This window comes from Leptinotarsa decemlineata, unplaced genomic scaffold (assembly GCF_025532065.1).
Source record: "Leptinotarsa decemlineata unplaced genomic scaffold, Ldec_3_MD MMD2_P_RNA_scaffold_6, whole genome shotgun sequence".
NCBI classification, from domain to species: domain Eukaryota; kingdom Metazoa; phylum Arthropoda; class Insecta; order Coleoptera; family Chrysomelidae; genus Leptinotarsa; species Leptinotarsa decemlineata.
Window position 1 is genome coordinate 5,369,883 of NW_027412533.1, and position 26,685 is coordinate 5,396,567.

General features: G+C 32.6%; 1 protein-coding gene and 1 long non-coding RNA gene across 2 annotated transcripts; one reads left to right on the forward strand and one right to left on the reverse strand.

Moving 5' to 3' along the window:
• Positions 1–69: 69 nt before the first annotated feature.
• LOC111507603 (uncharacterized) lies at positions 70–25,068 on the forward strand. Its single transcript, XM_074169873.1, has 12 exons — positions 70–583; positions 644–715; positions 769–825; positions 879–923; positions 976–2,085; positions 2,153–2,251; positions 7,796–8,043; positions 15,234–15,382; positions 20,617–21,008; positions 21,515–22,052; positions 22,783–23,049; positions 23,427–25,068. Exons 1-10 carry the CDS (start codon positions 574–576, stop codon positions 21,895–21,897), a joined length of 2,565 nt encoding a protein of 854 aa, XP_074025974.1. The 5' UTR covers positions 70–573; the 3' UTR covers positions 21,898–22,052; positions 22,783–23,049; positions 23,427–25,068.
• Positions 17,393–26,630, reverse strand: LOC141480090 (uncharacterized). Its single transcript, XR_012464155.1, has 2 exons — positions 26,528–26,630; positions 17,393–18,330 (listed from the first exon to the last, which is right to left on the reverse strand). It is a non-coding gene; the product is annotated as an uncharacterized lncRNA (long non-coding RNA).
• Between the last annotated feature and the right edge of the window lie 55 nt (positions 26,631–26,685).

The window sequence follows — 26,685 nt, forward strand, 5'->3', positions numbered from 1 at the left end:
TTTGAGGAGACCACTGTGCCACCTATCGTATATATGAAGAGATGAAGACGAGAAAATACTATTGATCATGTCCATTTTGTTATGTAGCGTTAGTTCAAATGTTATCTACCGTTAACCATCAATTATTCAAATCAAAATAATAAAAAAACATCCTAGCAAATAGCCCAAACAAATTTCCCCATGAATTCGCATGAGCAACGGGAACAGTTCTCAACAGTTCAGCCTCGAGAGCAAAAACGATTCGGGACGGTACAAAACAGTTTGGGATCATTTCGCAGTAGAAACCAGAACAGAGGATTCATCAGTCCGAAATTATCCTCAATAAACCAGAACGCTCAATATCAACTACGCATGATCTTTACGTCCTAGAACCCGAATTTCGTAGAACCAGAACAAACCTGAAATTTCGTAGGACCAAAACGAACCTTTTAAAGTGAATTTTTTTATTGGAGTTCTGGAAAGTTTGCTTGTAGAGCGATAGAAAATGTTGAAGTACGTTATTTGATGACTACAGTTTTGTTTGTGGGAATGTAAACTTGCCAAAAAATGCACTTGGGAAGATAACCTTAAAAAATGGAAACCCGTAATAACAATCCTTTGGGTCATAGATCCAATATGCTCTGATGGAATTTTCTTAATACAGAAACTCTCACGAACTATGGGCAAACCAAAGAAAAACACCTCGAAGATAAACCGATGGACGTAGTTACAAATGGTGAGATAAAAAATAACTATTTATTTTTCAAAAACTAACTTCAAAATTTGTAGAAAAACCGGACTCACCCCAAACCAAGAGTGTTTGTGGAGAAAGCTCGGAAAGTACAAGTGAGATTGAGTTTTTTTAATATATAGGATTTCCTTAATGAGGTTTCTTTTAGGGTATATTGAAAATCGAAAAAGTCCACCCCACATAGAAAACAAAGGTGAGCAATCACTACATTGAAAAACGCAAATGAACCTATGAATCAATTTCAGATTTATCCCAAGAAGATTGTGACAAATTTAGATTTGAAGAACGTGCAAATGAAAGTGAAGATGATGTCAATGAAAATGACTTGGGAAGGATTGAAGAGGAAAGCGAGGAAGACTGCGAAGAAGAGGAAAAACTGCTGCTTAGTCCAACACGTAGCGATGAAGAGTATGACACTGAGGAGGAAGATGACAGAGATTATTTGAGTGCTGTTAAAGATACTGACGAAGAAGATAACAAATTTCCTATTAGAGATGAAACCGAAAAACTAGAAAGTGATGACAAACTTAACATCAGTGAATCTCCTTTGTTAGAAGAATCCAAACGAACAAGCTCCCCACCCCAAATAAAAATCTCAAATGAAAGAACAAATGTGAAAGATTACATTGACAAGGGAAACAAAAAAGTTAATGAACATGAGATTGATAAAAACAATGATGTAGATAAAATCGATGATAAAAATAATGAAAATGAGACAGATGAAAAAGATAGTGAAAATATTGATGAAGATGCTTATCAGAATGATGAGATTGATGAAGCAGAGGCTGTAAAAGAAGAAACTGGTGCAAAAATTGTTGAAAAAAAAGCTACAACTGAAAGAGCAGTTAATGATGATAATATTGAGAAAACTGGATATGATATTGAAATAACAAGACACTGCATTGAAATAACTGATGTTACTTTTCATAATGAGATTATGAATGAAAAGGACGAAGATCACATTGAGGGAATGAATGTGGAAGGAGTAGATTCTTTGGGAGACACTTGTGTAACTGTCGAAATAGAAGAAACTGAAGATCTCACCACAGATATGTCGGATCCTTTAAGTACTGAAAATAAAGAAAAAGAGGTTAAGGAAGTGGAAAATCCTGCTCTGCCAAGTGATAAAGATCATGAAAACAAACAATATGGTGACAAGGTGAATCCCATGACTTTAGAAAAATCTGAAGAAAATAAGAGTAAAACCAAAGACATTAAAAAAAGTCAAGATATGGAGGTTGAAAGGAAAACTACTGCGACTAGAACAGCAAAAAGGACTAAAGGAGAAAGAGACGCAGATTGCCCTTTATTGAGAGAAACTCTTACAAAATCTGCTGATTGTGATAAATCTAGAGGTGAGATGAATATTGTATTGATATATGAATTGCATTAATTTTCCTTTTGTTTTTCTATTATTTTTAGCCTATGAAGCTGTTGAAATGGATGAAGACTTTGATCCATCCCTACTCTGTCCAGAAATGTCTATGGAAGTAGATGAGTCTCCTGTTATTACTGAAAATGGTAAGCAACTTTCATTCTGTTTCTGATAACCAAAATAATTTTGAAGAAGAATAAAATAGAATTTATTTGTCATTAAAAGTCAAGTCAAGTTAAAATGGTCATCATTAATGAGTATATCAATTAATTTATTCTTTTCTGATAAAATTATTATTGGAAAGTTAAACTGGAATCTTTGGCGTAGAATAAATCCACAACAAGCACTTTTTCCAATTACCAGAGATTGAATATTGTTCTCGGTGTTTTACACCAACCAAGTTGGCATCTTGAGGAAATGAATTTTGGGTAAAATCAATTTCATACTCAGGAAAAAATATTATGTGTATGTGATTGATGAAGGGAAGGTTGGCATTATAATATGTATTATTTGCTAGAAAAATTTTAAATGCACATATATTGCAAATGGAAAAAAAAATTATCAAATGGACCATTATAATAAACATGTTTCAGTTTTGCTGGTTCTTTTCAAAATTGAGAAAATAATACATTCCAGATTGTTAAATAATCTCTCGGAATGTCTCTATGAATGAAAATTACTGTATAATAGTCAATACAGGTTTCAAAAACAGTGTAATACAGAATCTGCTGTATTAGATTTTACTTTTGGAAAAGACAGGTTGTGGTTTTCTACTTCTCATCTTTATACAAAAAATGTTATGAGAGGGCTTTTTCTTCCAGTGTCTGAAAGTTACTTCTTTGTATGATCTACACATCTTTGTAAAGAGTGTATATAACAAGCTTCCTAATGAAATTAAACAAAGTAACACCCTTCAACTCTTCAAACGCTCCTTATCTCAATATCTACGGTCACAATACTATTCCAATTGAGTTGTTCATCATTCTTCTCTGTATTAATCTCTTCATCATCTACTACTGCTATGTTTTACCCAATATATTCCATTATATAGGGTCTTATATATTTATTTCAGTTTTTTTGTAATTCTGTTTAATAACTGATATATTTGTATAATATTCAAGTATATAAGGATATCTATTTCAAATAAATCTATTTCTATCTATTTCTATAGATACTGGTATTTTTTAAATTCTAATATTAACTTGTACCTGTTGTACTATATAAAAAGTGCATTCTTTCATTTTCTACAATAGTTTTTTAAATATTAAGATAATAGGGGGTGCTTTGAAACTTTCACTTTTTCACTGGCACAGATAAAAAACCACATAGTAGTTTTGACATTTACAAGAGGTGAACGTTAATGTTAAAAGTTCAGAAAATATAAGTTCTATCAAGATTTTTGAAGTGTCATTTACATTATTCAGTGTTAAAATTTTCAGTCAAACACTGAACAAATATCAAGTTGTTTGACAATATTTGCATAGATGGAAATACAGAGTACGAATCTTGTCGGCGGTCAATGTCGAAGATTGGCTTTACTACTGACCGCCTTAGGGAGACTCGTTCATCTTTGATATTCGAGGATTGAGCTCTCTGTCAATCCCATAGATGACACCTTCATAAGAGGAGATGTCATCGCCATTACTTAGGCTTGTCCTTTAAGGACAGTTGAGTCCAGCAATGCATTTATGGTTCAGCCTAGCACCACTGATGAGACCTATGGCAGGTCGAAACATTGCTGCCTGTTGTTAAATCATAAATACATTGTGTTTAGGCTCTGGCCTGCAGCTCAGTGAAATTGTTTAATTTTCTGAAAACTTTTTACAGTTGAATTTCAGTTAACAGAGGAGGAACAAAAACTCAGAAAGAAAGCATATGTTTATTTGGAACATTCAAATCCTTTACTTTTGGAGTACTGTTTTTGATTGATTTTTTTCACTAATTATAATCTACTGTAGATTTAAACTTCTTATTTCATCTGTAAATATGGTTTTTGTTTTGCTTATCAACTTTTGAAATGATTTTCAATTCAAAACAGTAATGAATCATCTGGATCCGTAATGATCATATTGAAGTTGATGGAGAAATGAAACAAATATTGAGTTACTGATAGTCTTGGGTCATATTGAAATTTATAGGTGTTTGCCTAGAGAAAGTTTTCTCGTTGGCAACCCTCGGAGTTCAAAACTGCATAAAAAATATAGAAAATAATCTGAATCTTCAAAAAAATTGTAACTTCTTTTAAATGCCGAAAAATGCAACAAAATATTGTTCGGTTTTCATTGATATGTGAATGAGATATTTTGCATTCCCATTAACCCCACCTAGAGCTAGAAAAAATTTACTGAAAATTAAATATCTGTTGTGCATCATTGGTCATTGATTGATATTTGCAGAATTTAGATCATAAATATAACTTTTCTTCATTGAATTTTCATAGTATTGTGAATCAAATTGTGAACTCTATGAAATTAAACGTTACAAAACAATCTTCCGAATTTTTTCTATCAAGTTTTTATATTTTGTTATTGTATTCATTAAATACTTTCAACAAGTGTGAATTGTTTCTTCATGAAATGCATATGCTTTTTATATAACTAATGGAGTACCGCAAAGTTCTGTATTTTTCCACATCCCATTCCTTTCATGATTTGACAGCTATCAATATACAGGTTAAATTATTGGGAAAGAAAGGTTTTGGCTTTCCATTCATTCATCTTCATACAAAAAATCGGGGAAACTTCTAAAGAAAGAAATCAATTAATTCAAAATAAACTCTTTACAAAGATGTGAGCATGCAAAAAAATAATAAAAATATACCCCTTTCAATTTGAAATGAATTAACTTCTTAATTCGATAGTATGTATTATTATTAGCATAACTTTTTATATTTATATATTCATATTTATAAAAAAACATTTTTCTCCCTTCCAAAAGTTTTCAATTCATTTATTTATTTTTCCTCATTGGCCAGTTTCCTCACGAGGAAAAAAACATACAAATACAGTAATACCTTAAAACTAACTTAACCTTAATGTATGTACAAATGTAACATATATCAATTTAAATATATAAAATTTAAATAATATAAACTATTGAATTCTACTGCTACACTGTTTTTTAAAAGTATTCAGTGAAATTTCTACAATGTCACAATTAAGACGGTTGGCTTCTAGCCAACATTGATGGAAAAGTAGAAATCCACAAAAGATTCTTCTCCAAAGAACATTTTGATTTATAATATCTTCTACATTACGAAAGTTTTCTTGGTTTATGTAGATTTTCAGTTGCAATCAGTTCTTACTTTTTTTTTGTAATAAAAATCTTATTTTGAATTAGAAATTCTCTTATTGCTATTATTTCGAGTTTTCTTTTGGACACTTCAGTATAAAAGTAGAGAGAAGGATTATACAGTATCTCAGCAAGTTAAACCATATGAGGAAGTTTTTATTATTAATTTTATAAAAAAGTTGTTTTTCATAAAAACTTCTGCAAAGACTAAAACCTAAAATGCAAACTACATTTGTGAAATTCTTCCTGTCGTATACGAGGTTTTTAAAAAAAATGTAAATTTTGCTGAAGCAGAAAGTACCTTCATATGTATATTTGACAATATCAAAAATTGTCATTGAAAAAGTTGGTCAGAATTGAAAATTACGTTCAAATAGGCAATTGCATCGATTTAAAACCATTTTATTCACTTCTCGAAACTTGGCTCTACAATAATAACGAAAATGTATACATTGTCCATGAAAAATTATTAGAAAAATTAATACAGGAGTTTATTGTATAAATTTGAGAATGTCCATATAGGACGAAACTGCAGTAACGTTAGTTACAAATAAAAGTGGTAAAAAACATAAAAATTTTCATTTCTCTTTTCATTATGATCTCCTACCACGTAGTAACGGCTACATCCATCAATTTACAGGAATTTTTATCACATTATCATTGATCTTAAGAGATGAGTATTTGTTATATTAAAATTTACAAAAGTTGAATTTATATATAAGGTAGAAAAGTTGGTGAAAAATAAAACCTATTTTTCGTTGTAAACTGTTGAACTTTTTTCAATAATTTATGATATTGCCAGAAATACAGGCACACTACTCCAAAGCAAAATACATATTTTCTGACAAACCTCGAATATGACTGAAAGAATTTGTTTACTTATGACTTCATTTTAGTTCATGAAAAGTTCTTAACGAACTTTTCTACTGAAATTCATAACAAAAAAGTTTTTCATATGGTTTCAACTCAATGAAACATACTGTATACTGCTAACGTTACTATTAATGAATTACGGATATTATTTACAATAAGAATAAAATGCGCTGTTTGAGTTCATAGAATTCATAACGTTGTATATAGAACTGCATAAGTTAAATCTAATAAATTTCTTATCTTTGAGAAAAGATTGCGATTTTATATTTAAGTAACACTTCATTGTAAGTTTACAGAATCGTAATTCATGTTTCCTTATACAATATTTTCCTCAGACTTGTTTATATAATTAAATTCAACCTAATTAGTGCTTTATATAATATATCAATTCAAATCATATGACTTTCTACCGAATTAATGATATATAATTTTACCAGATTTGAGCTATACCTAAACTAGTTGAAATATTTAGGTATTATAAAATAAACTACTTTCTTAATGACTAAAAAAGTTTTACCAGATATATGATGGAATTGGCCGATACTTGATGAAAATCCATAACTAACGTATTCAAAAAATCCTTTATTGTGAGATTTTCCATAAACGAAACTGCAGTAACGAATGTTACTGCATCTATTAATTAATGGAAACAGGTTCTCACAGTCTGGCCAATATAAAGTTTTGGACAAAAACCGTAAGTCAATTTGTTTGTTTGAAAGTGGTTGACAAGTCAATTTGTATTTTGTGATGTATCCAATCTATCATTATTATACTTTAAATCTCTAATTACAAGCATTTATTGTTTCTAAGGACAATACATTAAATTGAACTGAAAATTTTCTAATAAATTTGTCTAAATTATTATGTCCAGAAAGCTACGCCCAAAACTTTCAACAAGTGATCTTATTGGTGGGTTCACCAAAGTATGTCAATGTCCTATAATGCCTATTATTGTTTCTTGAAGTGAATCATCCTGGTAAATGGCTTGTTATCGCAATTTTTTTGCAAAGAAAAGTCGATAATATCTACATTGTAACTGATGTTTACAGCATCTTGTTTGATAAAAATCAGTTCTTTCTGATAGTGGAATATTCAATAGTTTGTGAAGCAATCTATTGAATGCTGCTACTTTATTTTGATAAGGATTTGTTGAGGAATTAATATGATAAAAGTCTCAATAAGATGGTTTTTGGAAATGGCAAATTCATTATTATTAATGTTGGTAATAGTCGTGTCTGGAAAATTTACTGATTATTTATTTCCATATCAGTGGTGAGTTTAATTTATGGGTGAATGAAATTAACAAATTCTATAAACTTGTAAAACTGCCTACCTGTACCAGAGTGCGATTTTTATGACGAAACAATATATTTTCGAAATATCTGATTCGTCAAACTTAATTTTGCAGTATGTAAATTTAATTTTCTGTCAAATTTCTTACATTTTAACATCATTGGCAGGACTCATAAGATTTTTCAAGTCAATTCAAACATTTTAACTCTTTTTGAACAATAATTGTCCCGCAGAAAACCCCGTCCAGTATACAAAAATCCACTGCACAGCTTGCAACGTCCACTTGGGCAGCGCCTTAAATGGACAAGGTAACAGATTTGTACATCCCCTCTTGAAGGTTCTTATCTGTGAGAAGTGCTATCGGTTCTACAGAAGTGGCGATTTCGGAAAAGACGAGGATGGTAGCGAGTTGTACTGCCGCTGGTGCGGCAAAAGGGGCCAGGATATATGTTGTTCAAATTGCGAGATGGTTTTTTGCAAGGTGAGGTAACTTTAATATTTTCTTTGTAAAAGACATTAAATCAGTACCTAAGCTTCTTTAAAAACTTAACTACACTATAACTTTCAAATCATTAGGCAGTATTCCATCATTCACGTGACATCTATAATATTTTTTCCTTACATATTTGAAACTAATTAATATTTGCGAAATATTACAATCGTAGATATGCATCTATATATGTAAATGCTTTCTTTTTGAAAGTGAGCTGCATCGAGACATTTATAATTTTTAACCAATGGTGAAGAACTTTCTTGATTGTCAGTTTCATTCAAAATTCCAATTTATTCAGTTAACAAAGCTTCAATTTCCCAACATGACACATGTTAGGCTTCATCAATAGATCATGTAAGGAATTCAGTTTGAACACTCTCAAGTTATTATTATGTTCATTAGTTAGATCATTATTGGAGTACGCTTCAATAATTTGGTGCCCATATTATGAGATACACATAAACCAAATTGAAGCTGTACAAAACACTTTCCTGAGGATCTGTGCATACAAGTTAGGTCTAAGAAGGGAAGAATATGCATACAACAACATTAGAGATCAGATGAATCTATTCTTTAAAGAATACAAGAATTATTTTAGACGTATGTTTTTTAAACAAAATTTTAACTGGCAACATCAACTGTGAGGAGATTTTATGTTTAATTAATTTGAATGTCAACAGACAGACCAGAGTCAGTATCGAAACATTTGAAATACTGTTCCACTCCACAAATTATGGTTTTTTCTCTCCTGTCACTCGAATGCTCAGAAATGGGAATATGTATCAACAGGTTGATATCTTTAGTAGCTCCACAAAAACCATCAAAATTGAACTGACTCGCATTATTTCCTGAAACATTTCCTTTGATTATTCTATACAATTTCATCATTATATTGTTTTCTTTTTTATACTATATATCATACCACTATTGTATTGTACTGTGATTTTACTACCATATTGTATTTCGTTTTATATTATTATTATTATTGTGCTATGTATTTATTATCTTTATTGCAGTTTAAGATTTTACAATTTTTTTTTCTCCATGACAAAATTGTACTGTGATTTTATCACTATATTATTGTATTGCGTTTTATATTGTATTATATATTTATCATCTTTGATTTAGTTAAGATTTTACAAATTCTTTTTTTTATATAACAAATTGTAATTGGGAGTACCCATTGAATAAATCAAATAAAAATACAATTATAATATGTATTATTGACAGTACAATAAAATATAAAACATTAATGAAGGGGTGAAAAATATGATACATAAATAGATGTAGTAACATCAATCATGCAAGGAATTTTTTGTCTATGGTTGCACAGGCGACAAATTGAAAAAGTCATCAATACTATATAGACAATTTGCTGTAAGTGATATTTTGATATCTTTTAAACCTACCAAGCCTTAGAATGCTTATTCTTTTACTTTACTTTTACTTTTACTTTTTACTCCTACAAACACAATATTGAATTGTAATTAAAAATAAGAGAGATAAAACTACAGTAACAAAATAAGCTTAAGATAGGCAGGGCAGTTTTATGTCGATAGTATCATCTATTCTAAATAACTGTGTTTGAGGAATGATCAGGTTGTGATCATTAATGATTATAATAAGGACCATGAATATCGGACACAACAGCTTAATGTTTTGTTTGACATATGATAATTTGTAGAGGTTAAAGGGTTATTATTTTCATGTTTTTATATATTGGCATTCAGGAGTCTTCAAAATTTGTTACTACAATAGATCTTACGGCTTTCTTCTGAATGACAAATACTCCATGCATGGATATACATCATAATATTGAACAAATATTGAGTGATACATTGCACAAGAGGTCATAAGCATTACAAATTAACAAAGCATGCAAATATTTGCCTCTCGAATTCGACATTTCAGGGTAGAATTATTAGAGCATGTCATTACACAATTTGAAAAAAAAACTCCTGTGATGGTTCTGGTGGCATACATTATGAAATTTGAAAGAATCTCTATTATGAATTTGTCCTATATTTTCAGCCCTATTTGAAATGGATACAATAAATTACTTTAAATTATTAAAATTTAAGAATATGATATAGTTTGTTCAATACTGATATACTTTCTTTCTTGAGTTGAAAATATATCCTGCGGGAATCTTTGTTCTTCTTCCTGCGGGAATCTTTGTTCTTCTTCCTTTCAATTTGAATTATAATTAATTGATAATAAAAACATATTTTAGAAATGCCTGAAAGTTATTTTCATTTGTATATACAATTTTCTCAGATATAATTTAAATTGATGAAAAATGTATTTATTGAGAAGGCAGTTTTTAAAATGATCTATAAGGTTTTTAAAATTTTCTAAATATTTTCGTTAGCATATATGTACAAATCTGTTTTTTAATTTATATTATGGAATATAAATTATTAATGGAAAATACATTCAACCATGAAATATAAAAATCAAAAATCAATAAATTGTAAAATGGCGGCAGGTGCAAGTCCACTGTCATTAAACTCTAAAGAAAACAATGAATTTATATGTAAACATTGTCAGAAAAAAGTTGTGAACAAAGCATTGTGTATCAAATGTGAAGACACTTTTCATCCTGCATGTCTCAGGCAGGCTAATGAGTCTAAAAAAGGTGATTGTAAGCATGTGGTGGGAAATCAAAACCAGGGTAAAGAAAGAAACCAAAGTGACCTAGTCTACACTGAGGAAATATTCCTAAAAGAAGAAAATAAACTTCTAAGAGACGTAATCCAGAATAAGGAAACAATTATTAAGGACAAAGAGATCGTTATCTCATTATTGAATGACAAAATCGCATTCCTAGAAAATATTTTGTCACAATATAGCTACAATTATCCTCACAAAACTCAATCTGAACAGAAAAACGGCAGGCAAATAGCACAAAAAAAAGGCCTATCAGAAAAAGGTGAGGCTGAAAAAACCAAACATACCAAGCAAAACCTTATAAATGAGTCAAAGGTAATAAACAGCCAGAAATCGGAGAATGCCCAATTACAGGGTGATTCATTTCTCAAAGTGAATCAGATTGCACCAAAAATACTACAAATTCAAACAGAACAAAAAATGAACGAAATCATAATGTTGACAAAAAATGATGAAGAAGAAACACAGCATGATTACCAAGTAGTAACAAGAAGGAGAAGAGGGCATAACATTGGAAGTGGTAATGGAAATGAACATTTTTATGGGAAACACGAAAATAAAAGCAAAAAGATATGGCTATTTGTATCACGGGTACCAGACACCATTAAGGAGGATAACATAGAGAAATATATTAAAGATAAAACGAAGACAGAAAATGTGCACGTCAAAAAACTAGAAACAAAAAACATACGGAAGGATAACCAGTCTTTTATGATTGGAGTAGATCCTCATCTAAAAGAACTTATCTACGCACCTGACTTTTGGCCCAGAAATATAATTTATAGTAGATTCAATTTCAAGCTAGGGCAGCACTTTCTAGATGGGCAACCAAAAGAAGAGGAGGCACAGACAAACCAACCGAGGTCTTTTTTAGAAATACAACAACAAGATCATCATACCCCCAACCACCACTGAACTGTGATGATGCATTCAATATGGTTCATTTCAACATACAGGGACTTTCAGGAAAATGTGATGACCTTAACGTACTACTGACAACACATAATGTGAAAATCGCTTGTATCGATGAACACTGGCTCACAGAAGATGAACTGAAGACAACTGTGATTAAAAACTACAAACTCATCTCATATTTTGCTAGGACACAACATCGAAGAGGGGGAGTATGTATATTTGCTAATGAAGAAGTAAACCTTGAACCAATAACTTATAAAGGTAGTGTAGAGAAGAGCTTTGAAACGTGTTTAACACGTATCAAATTTCTAAACAGAAATAATTTCATATATATTATTAGCATATACAGAACTCCAGATAGTGAATTTGGTACCTTCATTACCAAAATAGAACAATTACTCTATGAAATATATAACAAAGAGGATACTTTTATTATCTGTGGTGACATAAATATTAACTTTCTCGAATACAGTGTGAATAAAATGTTATTGATGAATCTGCTACAAGAGTATAACATAAAATATTACATCAATGAGCCTACAAGGATAACTAGCCATTCTGCAACTTGCATTGACAATATCTTCTCGAATACAGAAATAAGTCATGTACGGGTGTTACACTCTTTTTTATCCGATCATACATATCAGCTTTGTACGCTTAATATTGCAGTGAATGAGGAAATCAAAACAGAGTCTATCTATAAAAGAATATTCAATGACTCTAATATTAGCACATTTCAACAACATATATCCACTGAAGACTGGAATGAAATATACTCAGCTAATACTTTTCAAGATAAGTTTTCCATATTCTATAAAACATTCATTTACTACTATAACATTTCATTTCCTGTAACTAAAACTAAATTGAAAAATAACACAAAAAAATGGTATTCCCCTGAAATCAAGGAAATGCATGCTCAACTTTGTGAAATGGAAAGGGTAAAAAAACAAACACAAGACAAGAACTACATTGCAGCATATAAACAGTTTAAAAAAGAGTATAAATGCCGAGTAAAACATTTTAAAAAACAAAAAAATGATGACAGACTTTTTAATTCACCTAATATCATGAGAGAGAGCTGGAAAATTATTAAAGAGGAAAATTGTACCAAGCAGATAAATAAGGTCAATATTGTTGATAATCAAGAACAGACAATTACTGATCCAATGATAAAAAGTAACTTCATCAATGACTTTTTCATAGACTCTTCTCACAATTTCAACAAACCCAATAATGGTGATAAAAAAATCAACAGATTCCACAAAAGTTTTTTTCTAACACCAGTGACACCCATAGAAGTAACATCCATTATAAATAAGACAACAGCTAAACAGTCTGCTGGCATAGATGACATAAATGGGAAAATTCTCAAATCTGTCTGTACTCTTGTAGCAGATATCATATCATATTTAATAAATGAGTCTTTCACATCTGGAACATTCCCAGATGTTAAGGAATCAAAATGTATACCTGTATTTAAAAATAAGGGCTCTGCTTGTGACATACATAACTATAGGGCTATATGCATACAAAGTCAAATCGCTAAACTATTCGAAGCATCCTATTGTGATAGATTGACCAAGTACTTGGAATATTTTGAGCTCATCCCAGCAAATCAGAATGGTTTCCGTAAGCACAAATCAACCAGCTCGGCAATTTCTGATTGCCTAGAGTTTATCTACAGTGCAATGAATGATAGAAATAATGTTCTAGGACTGTTCTATGACTTCAGTCGGGCTTTCGATACCATTGATCATCATTTGTTAATCATGAAATTGGAAGGGTTAGGAGTCAGGGGTGTTCCGCTTCAATGGGTAACATCATACTTAACAAACAGAACCCAGACGACAGTTGTGAATGGTGTGAAGTCAGATTCAAGAGTAATAAATTCAGGGGTTCCACAGGGTTCAATCCTGGGACCACTATTGTTTGTAGCTTTTCTGAGTGACATTGAAGACACCTGTAAATTCGCAAATCAAATGATATTATATGCCGATGACACTAATATTCTGATGTCACACAATAACATTGATCAATTAACAAATTTAAGTAACAAGGCATCTAATGAAATAGAAAGGTATAGCTTTGAGAATGGCCTCAGCCTGAATGGAAAAAAAACCAATTATGTCCGGTTCTTGCCAAAAAACATGAATCCAAATTATGATCTATACTTAACCTTATCTGGTAAATCTATACAATCCATGGAAACCATCAAGTTCTTAGGTGTTACTTTGGATAGTAAGCTAACATGGGAAGCACACATAAATACTGTATGTTCGAAACTAAGCACTACATGTTATATAATAAAAAATCTGCGAGATACTGTATCAGCAGACATCTTGAGACTATGTTATTTTGGGATGGTACAGTCTACTCTACAATATGGCGTGATATTCTGGGGGTCGTCTTGTCACTTTGAAAGGGCATTTGTATCTCAAAAAAGGATAATAAGAACGATTTGTCATGCTCATCCAACCACAACATGTAAACCTTTATTCAAGAATCTCCAAATACTAACCCTTCCATGTTTATATATTCTTGAACTGATTATGTACATAAAACGTAACCAAAAAGAAATAATGAGGAATGAAGACACTCATATGTATAATACTAGGAATAAAGAAAAACTTCGACAACCCTATTCAAGGTTATCAGTCTGTGAAAATTCACCAAAGCATATTGGTATCAAGTGTTTCAATAAAATAAGAGATTTGATAGATGTGAATCTGAATGACATTCTATTCAAAAATAAATTGAAAAACTTTCTTCTTGAAAAAGTATTTTATAATGTTGAAGACTTTTATAATTCGTGATATCTCATAATTGTAAGACTGACTATTGTATGTACAATTTATCTGGTTTGTTTCCGATTAACAACTTATTTGTAGATTACCTTCTTTTCTTTCTTGACTAGTCTGATAAGTGTTATGTATGTGTATGTATAATGCCTTGTATAACCTTTGATTGATGAATAAATTCTATTATTATTATTATTAATTTAATACCACCACAGAAAAAAAGTAAAAAAATTCCTTGTGAGGCCCTTTTATAGCGTGGACGAATTCTCCCAAGTCTCTATTGAGTATTTGGCATGTAGCTTTGTGCAAACAAGTTATTGAAATCAACACGAAATGGCTATCAATGTTCATTAAGTAGCATTATATATTCACTTTTACTCAATATTCGTATATTCACTTACTCATATTCGTATCTGTTCAGCTGGGCTGAATGTTGTTCTGTCCATATACGCTGCTATTGTCTCTAAGCATTATTTTATAGCTTGTATTTGTTAATTTAATGTCCCATATAGCGTTTTACTTTACTAGACTTTGCCAATAAGATATTCAAATCTTGGGCAATAAAGCATATTTGATTTGATTTTCATTTGATTTAAAAAATTATAGACTCATCAGAATAATATTTAACATAATGTATTGCAATTTATTGTATCAGTAGACTTCAGTTACAATATATTTCAACATAGTTACATAACTTTTTAAAATGGTTCACAATACTGATGATTCAAATTGCTCTTTTAACGTTACAGGGTTATAATAATGTATCTTTATTTAAAAATATATTTTTTCCAGAAATGCATTACAATCAATTTTGACAAAAAGAAAATCGCAGCAATCACAGATAGCGATGACTGGTTGTGCTTCCGATGCAATCCTTCCCAACTCATTCACCTCAGAATCCATTGCTCCGAATTCATGAAATACGTTCAGAGAGAAATGGCGTAAGTATGCAAATAATAGGTGTTTCCAAAAGTTTTGTCTGTTTAAATCTTATGTGTTTTTGTAGCTGCATATCTCGATAAATATTTATTCCACTGTGTCGTGGTATATACTGATTGATACAGAATTTTATACTCTATACAGTGGTGCTATTTTTTTCCAAATATTGTTTTTTTTGTCCCTTTTTATCCCAATATTATACGATGTCATTAAGCAGTTTTCTGCCAAATTTTCTCTATGAATTCAGATAATTATTATTATTATAGTGGAGATGGTGGAAGAACTAGGCGTTAGCTCCCATGAGTTTTTGATGGTTTGAAACTAATTGGAACGGTCATGAAGCTCAAAAAGTAGGTGTCCCACGATTTGAACAATCGACAGAAATTATCCTGTTTCGAAGTCTGTTTTTTGCATTAAACAAGCCAAAACAACCTTTTTTTGGATACCTTTCGGCAAGCAGGCCAAACCACCACAACAGACCTCTCGCGAACCAACTACCATCTTTTCAAGCACTTCTATAACTTTCTCACTGCTAGAATCTTCGGCAATTAGGACGAGGAAAAAACTGCCTTCGTCAACTTCATCGAATCCCTAGCACCCAATTTTTATGCTAATGTCGATAATCAACTTGTGTTATGTTGGCAAAAGTGCACTGATTCAAATGACGCCTATTTTGATTAGATTGGATATGTATTCACTGAGATATTACAGTTTTAAGCATTTTTTTTTTATTAAAAATATAACAGCGTACAGTTCAACATAGTTAAGACACTATAAATATAAAATATGTTGTTATTCTCCCTAATCAGCAAAAATTCTGGTCTCGGGATTCACAAACATTCAACATGACAAGTTAAACACAAAAACTAGTAAACCACTACAAAGCTCATAGTATCAAAGTATCAGACATGTGCCTCGAGGCTCAGATGTTCTTTTAAACTATTGATGAATGAACTATAGCCCGGCAACTCACGTATATGGACAGGTAATCCATTGAAGACTTTTATAGCCTGTGTAGAAGGATTATATAATCCTTTGTTAGTTCTTACCAGGCTCAGGTGTAAGTCATTTTTAACCCTTGTATTATACTCATAAAACTGGTTGTTGACTAGTAGATCGTTGTTGCTTTTGATTCTTTTGTTTTTTATTTTATATATGTTCTTGTATTGCTCAAGTTTAAGTAGATATTTAATTGGGTGTAGTTCAGTCTGTGTGAATAAATCATTTGTGTGGGTTCGAAATGGAATTTGAAATAATATTTTTATTGATTTATTTTGTAGCGTTTGAATTTTTTTGAAATTAGTAATGCCACAATTACCCCATATGATTAACAGATACCTAAGATTCGCCAATATATATGCATTGTACACCAAGTATCTATTACTGAAACTCGAGTAACTGGAACACCTGTATAGAGCTCCTAACATTGGTACAATTTTATCATTAATATGTTCTATGTGTCCTGACCAGTTTAACTTATCATCTATTATGAGTCCCAAATACTTGGTTTTTGCAACATTCATTAAGGGTAAATTATTTATTCTTAATTGAATATTTCCACAAATTAATTTTTTTTTTTAAATAGCATGTAAACGGTTTTTGCAGAGTTAACCCTTTAGTTTATTATGTGCAAGCCAATTTGAGTATTTAGAGAGATCTTCATTAACTGTGTTCTCCAGTAAATGTAAATCATATCCACTGTACAAAAGGACCGTATGAAGGCCTGCCTCAGTGACAGCAGATTCATAAAAATGGACAAAACTTTTGGAAAAACATTATGAAAAAATAATTCTATTTGAGACAACTATATATTGAAAAGCTTGTAATTAAAACGTTTATTGATCTGTTTTTGTTACATGGTTTGAGTTGTGGGTGAGCTTGTTTGTGGGGCCCCTGTTATAAGCTTATGCCTCTTCATGGGTATCACTCTGTAACTAGATATAAAAACCAAAAGGGTTGCTAGGTATTATAAACAAGAAAAAGTGGAAAGGCATCAATGATGAAGACTTGAATGCAAAACTAAAAACTTTTTAATTGATGTTGCATAAAATATTGGAAAGTAAAAACACAGTTATAGTAAGTGTTTATAAATACATGTTTGCAAATGGCATTACGTTAATGTGACATGACAATAATATTGACCTTTTAAAAGTAACATCTACAAGGACTTGAAAAATGGTTAAACGGTGGCGTGGTTTTCGACAATGCAGAGTCATCAGACAGATTTTGATTTCTCTTAGTTAGTGAACTGAAAAATTAATAAGATTGCAGACCATCTGATACAAGCTAACTGAAAATTATGAAATGAAGAGTTATTAAAACTGTATTAACAAGAAAAAAAACTAAAATCCATAGTATAAATCATCATTTTCATAATGTAAAAAATTAACGAACAGAACAAATTCAAATGCAGGTACGAAACAAATTAGGGGCCTACAACTTTTTTTGAAGTCGCACACACCACTTAGAAAAAGTATCTATCAAATATAAAATTGTGGATTAAAAAAAATCTGTTTGAAAACTGTCTCAAATGTCAAGGTTAACATCCACAGATCCAGTGTACCTCCACCTTTCCACCGAAATATACAGGAGGTGGTTCTGAGGAACATCAGGCGTTGTCAGGTGTAGTTAATATACAAAGTAAATCTATCAACAAAAAATCTCATAAAATACCAGAAGAGAAGAAACACTGTAGAATTCATCAAGCCCCAACAGTTCATGGATTTATCATCAATCCATATGTCAATGAAATGAACAACTCCATAGACACTAAAAGAAAGGAATTAATTAAAAAATTGAGAAATAGATTTGAAAACAATTTCAATGTAGATACCACAGCTGTCTTTTCCGTGTCAGTTGACACGTCAAGAAGAGTACTTCGACCACGCCTCTGAAAATGACTGCAGTTGAAACTTTTGGAGATTATAACCAAAGAAGGCCACGGCAAAACCTGGAAATCAATCAAAACAGAGAAAAGTGTTTTTAGTATAATTCAGCGTTCATATAAAAGTATTTGTTTCTAAAGTATTTTTCTTTCGTTTAATTCAATGTTTATATGAAAATAGCAGTTTTAGAGAGCTTTTTCTTCCAGTTTGTGTGTGAACGTTGCATGATCTACACATCGTTGTATAGAGTTAATTTTTTGGAATTGATTGCTTCCTTCCTTTGGAAGATTCCCGCAGATGGAGAAATAGAAGGCCGAAAACTTTATTTCCCATAATAAAAAGCTATGAATTTTGCATTGAGATGCATTATATAGCTGCCAATTGGAAAATGGGCACAATAATTATAATTCCCAAACTGAACAAGGATCACTCCCTTACTGACAGTTATTGTTCGATTATCCACCTGCCTGTAATTGGTAAAAATTTTGAAAAAAATTAACGAACTCGTCTACTATAACTGCTAAATGATGAAATTCCAAGCTACCAGTTTGGATTTAGGCAAGGAAGATATACTATGCATCCTCTCACGAACAACAACAAGCTGAACAACAATAAAACGGCAGCGATCTTTCTGGATATCAACAAAGCTTTCAATACCATTTGGCACAAGGGTCTTTTATTTAAACTGCATCAATTGGGATGTCCTATCTTATACATACAATCAAGAATCTTCTAATTGACAAGAAGCTGAGAGTTAAAATACTTAATAATTTTACACACGAATTTACTCCAGAGTAGAAAGTTCCACAGGGTTCACAGCTCTAACCATTGTTATATAACTTATACAGCTCTGATATTCATTATCACCAACAAGGAAATATCAATCACTTCAGGCATGAGGCATATGCAGATGACACCATCCTAATTTCTCGCGATCAAACGCTAGACAAAGTGATTTACGATTTTAAAATAGCTTGCAACAACAAATAACTGGTTCAATAAATGGAGGCTCCAGCCAAACCCATCATAAGTCTCAGTTCATCATATATAATCATCAGAATTCTGCAACTACTCCAATAATCAACGTTTACCAACACATCTTACATGCAAAATCGACAGTTAATTACCTTGGTGTTATGCTTGATTCCAAACTAAATTTCAACAGCCACGTCAGTAAAAAAAAAAAAGAAAGTGATTGCAAGAGCCGCACTTTTCACAAGTTTAACAAACCCGGGAGCATGTGCAAGCATATCAATAACAAGACGAATATACAAACTAATCACTAATCTGTCATTCACTTATTGAATACTCGCACCCACTGTTTCTCAATATCAAATAAGGGGCCTTGAAAACAATTAAATCATCTGAAACAACGGCCAACAGAAAAATAACAAGATTAAGGCATCCCAATAACCCCAAACACAACCCTCCAAACCCTTTGTTGTACCAACTCACTGGTATCATCCCTATTGAGGAAAGACTACCGCTTCTAACTCAGAAGTTTGCTGGAAAAGACGACAATGTAGAAATCATTAGAAAGAATTTTGTGACAAGAAACCCCAATGCAAGAGTACATTTCCAATGTTCAATAATGTAGTTACCATGTGGGCCGGATGTTAGATATTTAAAAAAGATAGAGACAATTCGAAAAATTAATGATGGACGACACCTTATTTTGTTTCCGGAAATCTTCTTGTCCTCTGGTTTCTCTTCCTATTATTTGAACGTGGGGTACCCGGATAGCGATCTAGAAGGATGCTGTTTGGGCGGTAGATATTTATATTTTTCACTTCTCAAAACATTTAGCAAAACACACTTCTTGCTTGTTCGTTTTTCCATTCACGACTGTCTTTCGATCTCCGCGCGTGCGTATAAGGCCGGTGTCACCAATGATGAAATTATAACAATAATAATAATAACCTTACCTGAACCCATATACATTGAGACGTGAATACCGAACAGCGACCCAATAGAAACAGTGTTAGCATTATCAATGAAATTATTTCAGTTTTTTTATATTCATATGAGACTTTTTTTATTTGTGTGTAATTATGTAATTTTAAAGCAATTTTGTTACAAGGGCGGAAGGACTTCGGTTGATAACCAGTTGAGCAGAATTGTGATTTTGTTTAGTAAACTACAATTATTATTATTTTGGAAAATAATATTTCATACCTTCGAGTTAATGTTTTTTTAAAGCCAATAATATTTTTTCAAATAACTTTTTCATAACTTGTGAATATGTCCAAATGCTGTAGATTTTCACTATTTTTGTCAGCTACTGCTCCCATGTATTACGTTCATGCTTTTCCAAAGAAAAATAAAGTGTTTTATTATTATTATTATTTTAGTAATGTGTCGTCTCTGGAGGAATACGCCGCCTACCAGTCCACAGATTACTGTCAGTGTTGCATCTCGCCCAAGAAAAAAGCAGCCGAGCCGGCGGCCGTCGAACCCAGAAGGAAAAGAAATAAGCCGTTGGTACCAGAAGATCCCGTCAACGATCCTATCAAAGACGATAGTACTACTCCGACTCCCCCGCCTGTCGTCGCGACACCCTCAAGCGCTACGGTAGCCTCCGCTCTAGAGAATGTGTCTACGCCGCCTCCGGCTAAAGCGCCCAAAGCGCTGCAGAAGGGTGGACCTCGGAGGAAGGGTCACGTGCCCGCCAACGCTGCATTCAGGGCTGTGGGGCCTGGCCACACACCGAGACCGAGGATTCAGGTGGTGCAACAGGAACAAGGTGTGTAGTAGTAGTAGTGTTTGTTTTATTTACTCCTCAGCGCCTATATTTCATATAAAAATGTACTCGAAAACTAAGGCCATTCATTACTTTAATGGCCTGAGTTGATTAAAGTTGTGTCGTTGGCAAACAAGTCACATTTATTGGGATACAAAACAAAAATATCATTTATATAGTAGCGGTCAAAGAACAAAACCTTAGTGTACCCTGTGGACGACTTGCATATATTCAGAGGTACTGTTTCCATAACAGATTCATTGGTAGTATTGCTTCAGAAATGACCGGATGAGTGACATTGCAGTTCTTGTAAAGCCACCATCATTGTTTTATTGGGTTGTTTCAAAAGTTTTATCCCTTTTAATATTATGTGTTTCTGTAGCTCCATATTTCTCCATAAATATTTATTCAACTTTGTCGTAGTGTATACAGATCGATACAGAATTTTGTACTCTACACATTGATGCTGTTCATTTTTTCCCAAATTTAATTTTTTTGAGTCTCTTCAGCTTATGTGATGTCTTCAAGCGACTTTCGGACAATTTATCTGTACGAATACAAATTGAACCAAAGCGCCGCTAAAACAGCGCAAAAAATTAACGAGGCATTTGGCAATGGTAGTGTGAATGAACGCACCGTTCGACGTTGGTTTGCAAAATTTCGTTCAGGAGATTTTAGCCTCGAAGATGAGCCCCGAAGTGGTCGACCTACAGTAATCCAGGACGAGGCTTTGAGGAGCCTGATGGAGACAGACCCATCACAAACGGTGCGAGGGATGGCGAAAGAACTGGGCGTCAGCCCCCATGCTGTTTTTGACGGTTTAAATCGTATTGGAAAGCGTTCCTCAGACCTCCGGCGCTCCGCTCCCTCCGCCCAAACGTTCCTCAGATAAAGCACGAGTGGTTCGAGAAGACGCTCCGCGCCACCACCAGAGTTAACTCCAAACTCTCGTACATACTGACGCACCTGAACAGATTTCAGGCAAGTGCCTGCCATCGTCAAAGGACTGGCCGTCGTCCACAACAAGTTGCAGGAGATCCTCAGCCAGTGAGTAGTTTTTTTCTATAGTTGACCTTCCAATAATGTGTTCATTCAGTTTTTTCAGAGAAAATCTTTTACGATTCAGTCTTAATTTGGGTTTTTGGGATGAGTTATATACCTACCAGCAACTTATTAATGTTATACACAATTTCAACATTTTTTGTAACCAGTTCACCAGTGTCTTATGCCTTTTCGAAAATAGAAAATCTTGTAGCAAATAAAACATTAATTTATGAAAGTTGACTATGCTATCCCAGCATTGCCAGACTATCATAATTTAGTTATCGAGCAACTCAAGCAAAATTGTCTTATTTTGGGAAAGAAAGTTTTTGGCTTTCTATTACTCCATCTTGATACAAAAAATAAGGATGAGGGAGTCTTCCAAAGAAAGGAAGGAAGTAACTCTATACATGGATGTGTAGATCATGCAAAGAAGTAACTTTCAGACACAAACTGAAAGAAAGTCCTCCTGAAACAGCTACTTTCATATAAACATTGAATTATACGAAAGAAAAAAAATTCTTTCGAAACAAATACTTATTTTGTAATGAGCCTTCTGTTGATCTCATTAATGTCCTCTTTGGAGGGAGGAGATGTAATTGCTGTTTATTACTACTACTCTAGTGTTAGATTCGAATTTCACGCAAATTAATACATATATTAGCATATAATACACTTAGTGCTGAAGAACCAATCCATCTCAATGAATCTATAATTGATTTTTAATATTTTGTAGGAATCTAAAGCATCTGCTTCTCTACGAAACCTTATCCGCCGTAGCAGGCTTCTGCGGCAACATCCGCAGCGCAAGACGACGTCGAATTCATCAGTCCGGCGAATATCCCGTACCTTACCAAATAATCTTCTGCTTTTCCGAACACTTTGAATTAGAGACCCAGCGGCATGAATAGATCTGGGCCCAGCGTGGTACCTAAACCTTAGAGCGGGGCTGAAACCCCGATTGAGCGGTGTTTTTAGAAATACTCTGGCTAAAAATGATTAGGTAATTTTTTATTTATTTATTCACAGCAGATTGTGCTACATCATGTTATTTGTAAATAACGTCTTTTATTACTCTAGAATGAGAGGCAGTTTAGAAAAGGCTGTGCATGTACAGAAAAAACTATTTTGGAATGGGCGTGAGAGGGAAAGCAAAAAGTGCAAGTGATGCTGTGGTGTGGCGTAGTGTAGAGATTATAAAACTGTCACTGATCAAGTTGGAACTTATAACATGCAATTTCCATAATTTTAATTGTCCAAATAATGAATTATATGAAGCTGTGGGTTTTTTTACTAATTGTACCTCTCCCAACTTTCAGTTCTCATATCCTTTCTTTTGCTGCTACTACATCTAAACGAATATTTCTTTTTGTTCACCAGGTTAACGGACCAAAGACATTTCTCAGAATCAAGTCTTTCTCGGCCTTGCAGAATGTCCCATCCGAATGCATAACAATATCGGATGACCTGGTTCCAGAAGAGAAGATACCCCATATCTTGAAGGTGACGTTAGACGAATGTTAGTGAATTTTTCAAGAAATAATGGATTTGAAGGTTTGCTGAAGAGCAGGAGTTGCTGTAAATAAAACTCTCCATTGTCATTGATTGTTTTGCTTGGGAATAGTGCGTTTTTATTGGGCGATAAATTACTGGTTTCAGTTTTTGATATATTTCTCATGTTTTTTTTCTTTTTTGCTATTAGTCTTATATTAGGTGTACACTCTGTAATACTCATGTACTTTGTTTAGGCGATTTCATTAGAGATATCCTTCAGAAGTTATGGAAAAAAAATTATTTGTATTGTAAATATTTTGGACACCAGATTTGAGGTTTAGAGTTGTGAACTACATTGTCAATACACACCTTTTGAACGTGTCATTTCAACAACTCTAAACCTCAAACCCGGTATCCCAAAAGGCTCTATATTAGGACTACTTTTGTTTTCTTTATATACCTCAACAATTCTGAAATCTCTCGAACATTGCATTGCTCACTGCTATGCCAACGGTACACAGATTTATTATAGTTTTTATCCAGGGGATGTAGAAAAGGTCTGTAATTTCATTAATGAAGATCTTCACAACTCCGTACAAAAAGCATCAAACCATTGTCTTCAGATAAATTCTAGTAAATCTAACATAATTTTATTTGGTCTAAAAAACAATTTATCGTTTTCTCAAGATATTAAAATTACTGTTGTGCCTCAGGCTGCTACTCGCTGAGTCAACTATACAGAACTAGGCTTTGTCCATTCAACAGTAGCCTATTTTGCTCTTATTGATTCCTATATTAGCTACGGAATTGCCTTCTGGGGGGTTTGCTCCGGAGATTTATTCCAAATGATTTTTGTTTTTCAAGAAAGAGCTGTCCATATATTAGCAAAGCTGCTTCCCCGGTTACATGCAAACCTCTTTTCAAAGCTTATGGTATTTGGAAACTATATCTTTAATAAAGAAACATCCTATGTCTTGTGTGATCCACACTTCTTCAATGGTATTAAACTATTCATTCACCTGCCTGCCAGTCCAAATAGAAGACATCATGGTTTATAATAGATTCAGAAAAGCAGTCAAAATGCTTCTGGTTGATAGGGTCTATTATACAGTACAGGAGTATTTTGATGATACCTTCAACTCTTGATACATTTACGAACTTATATTTGTTCACTTAGTAAATTTCTATTTTTATGTGTGCTATTGTAGTTATATTTATTAATTTGTACTCATTTACCCTCTGCCCACCTAAACTCTTTATTTTATATCTTCATTTATATTATATTTCTAATATTCATATTGTTTGTTCGATTTATTTTCATGTTTTTGAAGGAGTTTCTCCAAAAAATTATTCTTTACAATAATTATAAGACTTTGTGAATAAGATGTATTTTTCTTATGACAAAATATATTTGATTTGTTACTATTGATAGTGACCAATTAGCTCTTGTAGAACACACAAAAACCTTGGTGTTGAGATAGGCTGTAATTTAAAATTTGGATAACAAATAAATAAACTTGTTCAGTCATCTTATTATTCATGAAAACATTATATGGGACCAGGCATTTTTCAACGAGAGATATTAAACTACTTTGTGAATCGTTGCTATTGTCTATTTTTAATTTTGCCGAATACGTTTACAGCCGCCCTAATATGTATCAAAAGTTGTGTTCAAAAGTACAAAAAGTTCAAAACTCTTGTGTAATCTAAAGAAATGAACTTTAAACGTTCAAGCCAGTCTCAAATATACCTACACAATAGGTTGAATGGACTGACGCCTATCAGTAAACAACTACTCCTCTGGCTAATACCACGAAGGGCGTTGGATTATATCCGACAGGCGTCAGTGCAGGAATCTTCACAGAAAATTTCCTGCATCTGCAATTGGCAATACAACTGAAGAAGTCAACCCTCAATTTTGGAACGGGCACACTTGCAGACCAGTTTCGGGCTCATTAGCCACTCATCAGTGCAAGATAGTGGCCATCATCGACCTAAAGTCAATGATATTCCATAATTGAAAATCGGAATTCTTTCAGAGTATTTCATTCCTCTTCCTAAGTTAGAGCGAACAACAAAATGTCACTCTATCTAGTGGTCGAGGTACTAACCAACTGCATATCCGTAATTTGCCCGATTCCTCTGAATAAGATATGCAGGAAATTTTCTGTGAAGATTCCTGCACTGACGCCTGTCGGATATAATCCAACGCCCTTCGTGGTATTAGCCAAGGGAGTAGTTGTATATATATATATATATATTTATGGATATAATGAAAATTTAACTTCGCAGTTAGTTTGTGCTTGAAAAATGATTAGGTACTGACATATTAACGTCCATACATTGGAGATCCGAATCAGTTCAACAATGAAATGAAAAAACTAAATGAAATTTGCAATAACACGAATTTCTGGAGGTGTATTTATAACACGAATTTCTGGAGGTGTATTTATTTCTTTTTCTGGTAACAGAGGCCAATGCGGATATTTTCTGGGCAAGATATGACATTCATCAAAGTCTTCTTCGGGTGACGATTGTAGATACTGACAATCGAAACGTCGTGAAGTAACTTGGCTTGAAATCTCTTAATTTTTGTTTAATTATTCCATTTTTTATTTGTATTTTATTTCACTGTAATTTCATATCGGGGTTATTTTGCTTATTAATATAATTGTTATTTTCAGCTATTGTTTTTAATTTTTTATTTGTATTGGTTCTTTCAGAGATTTCAAATCATTTTATATAATACTAGTACTACCTATGTTGCTGTATCGCTGCTGTTCCAATGTTTTGACAGACTCAGAATCAACGAACTTAGGCGTGCGCAGCGTTATAGAACAGTGCTTTCAAAAAAAATTGTTCTACAGCGCCATCTAGTGGCGAGTTACAGAAAAATTGATAACCTAAAAAACTTCTCTATGAAAAATTACTTATACATGTCAAGTTTCATCACGATCGGTCGAGCGATGTAGAAGTTTATCACTTACCAACCAACCAACAAACATCCATTTTTATATATTAGAATAGACAATGGAAGTACAAACTAATGAAATTTACTCCTACTTTGAGTTATGGCGATAATTAATGTTTTCCTGAGTTTAACGTTCGAACTATAAAACCTAGATGTCACTATATTTGAAAAAAA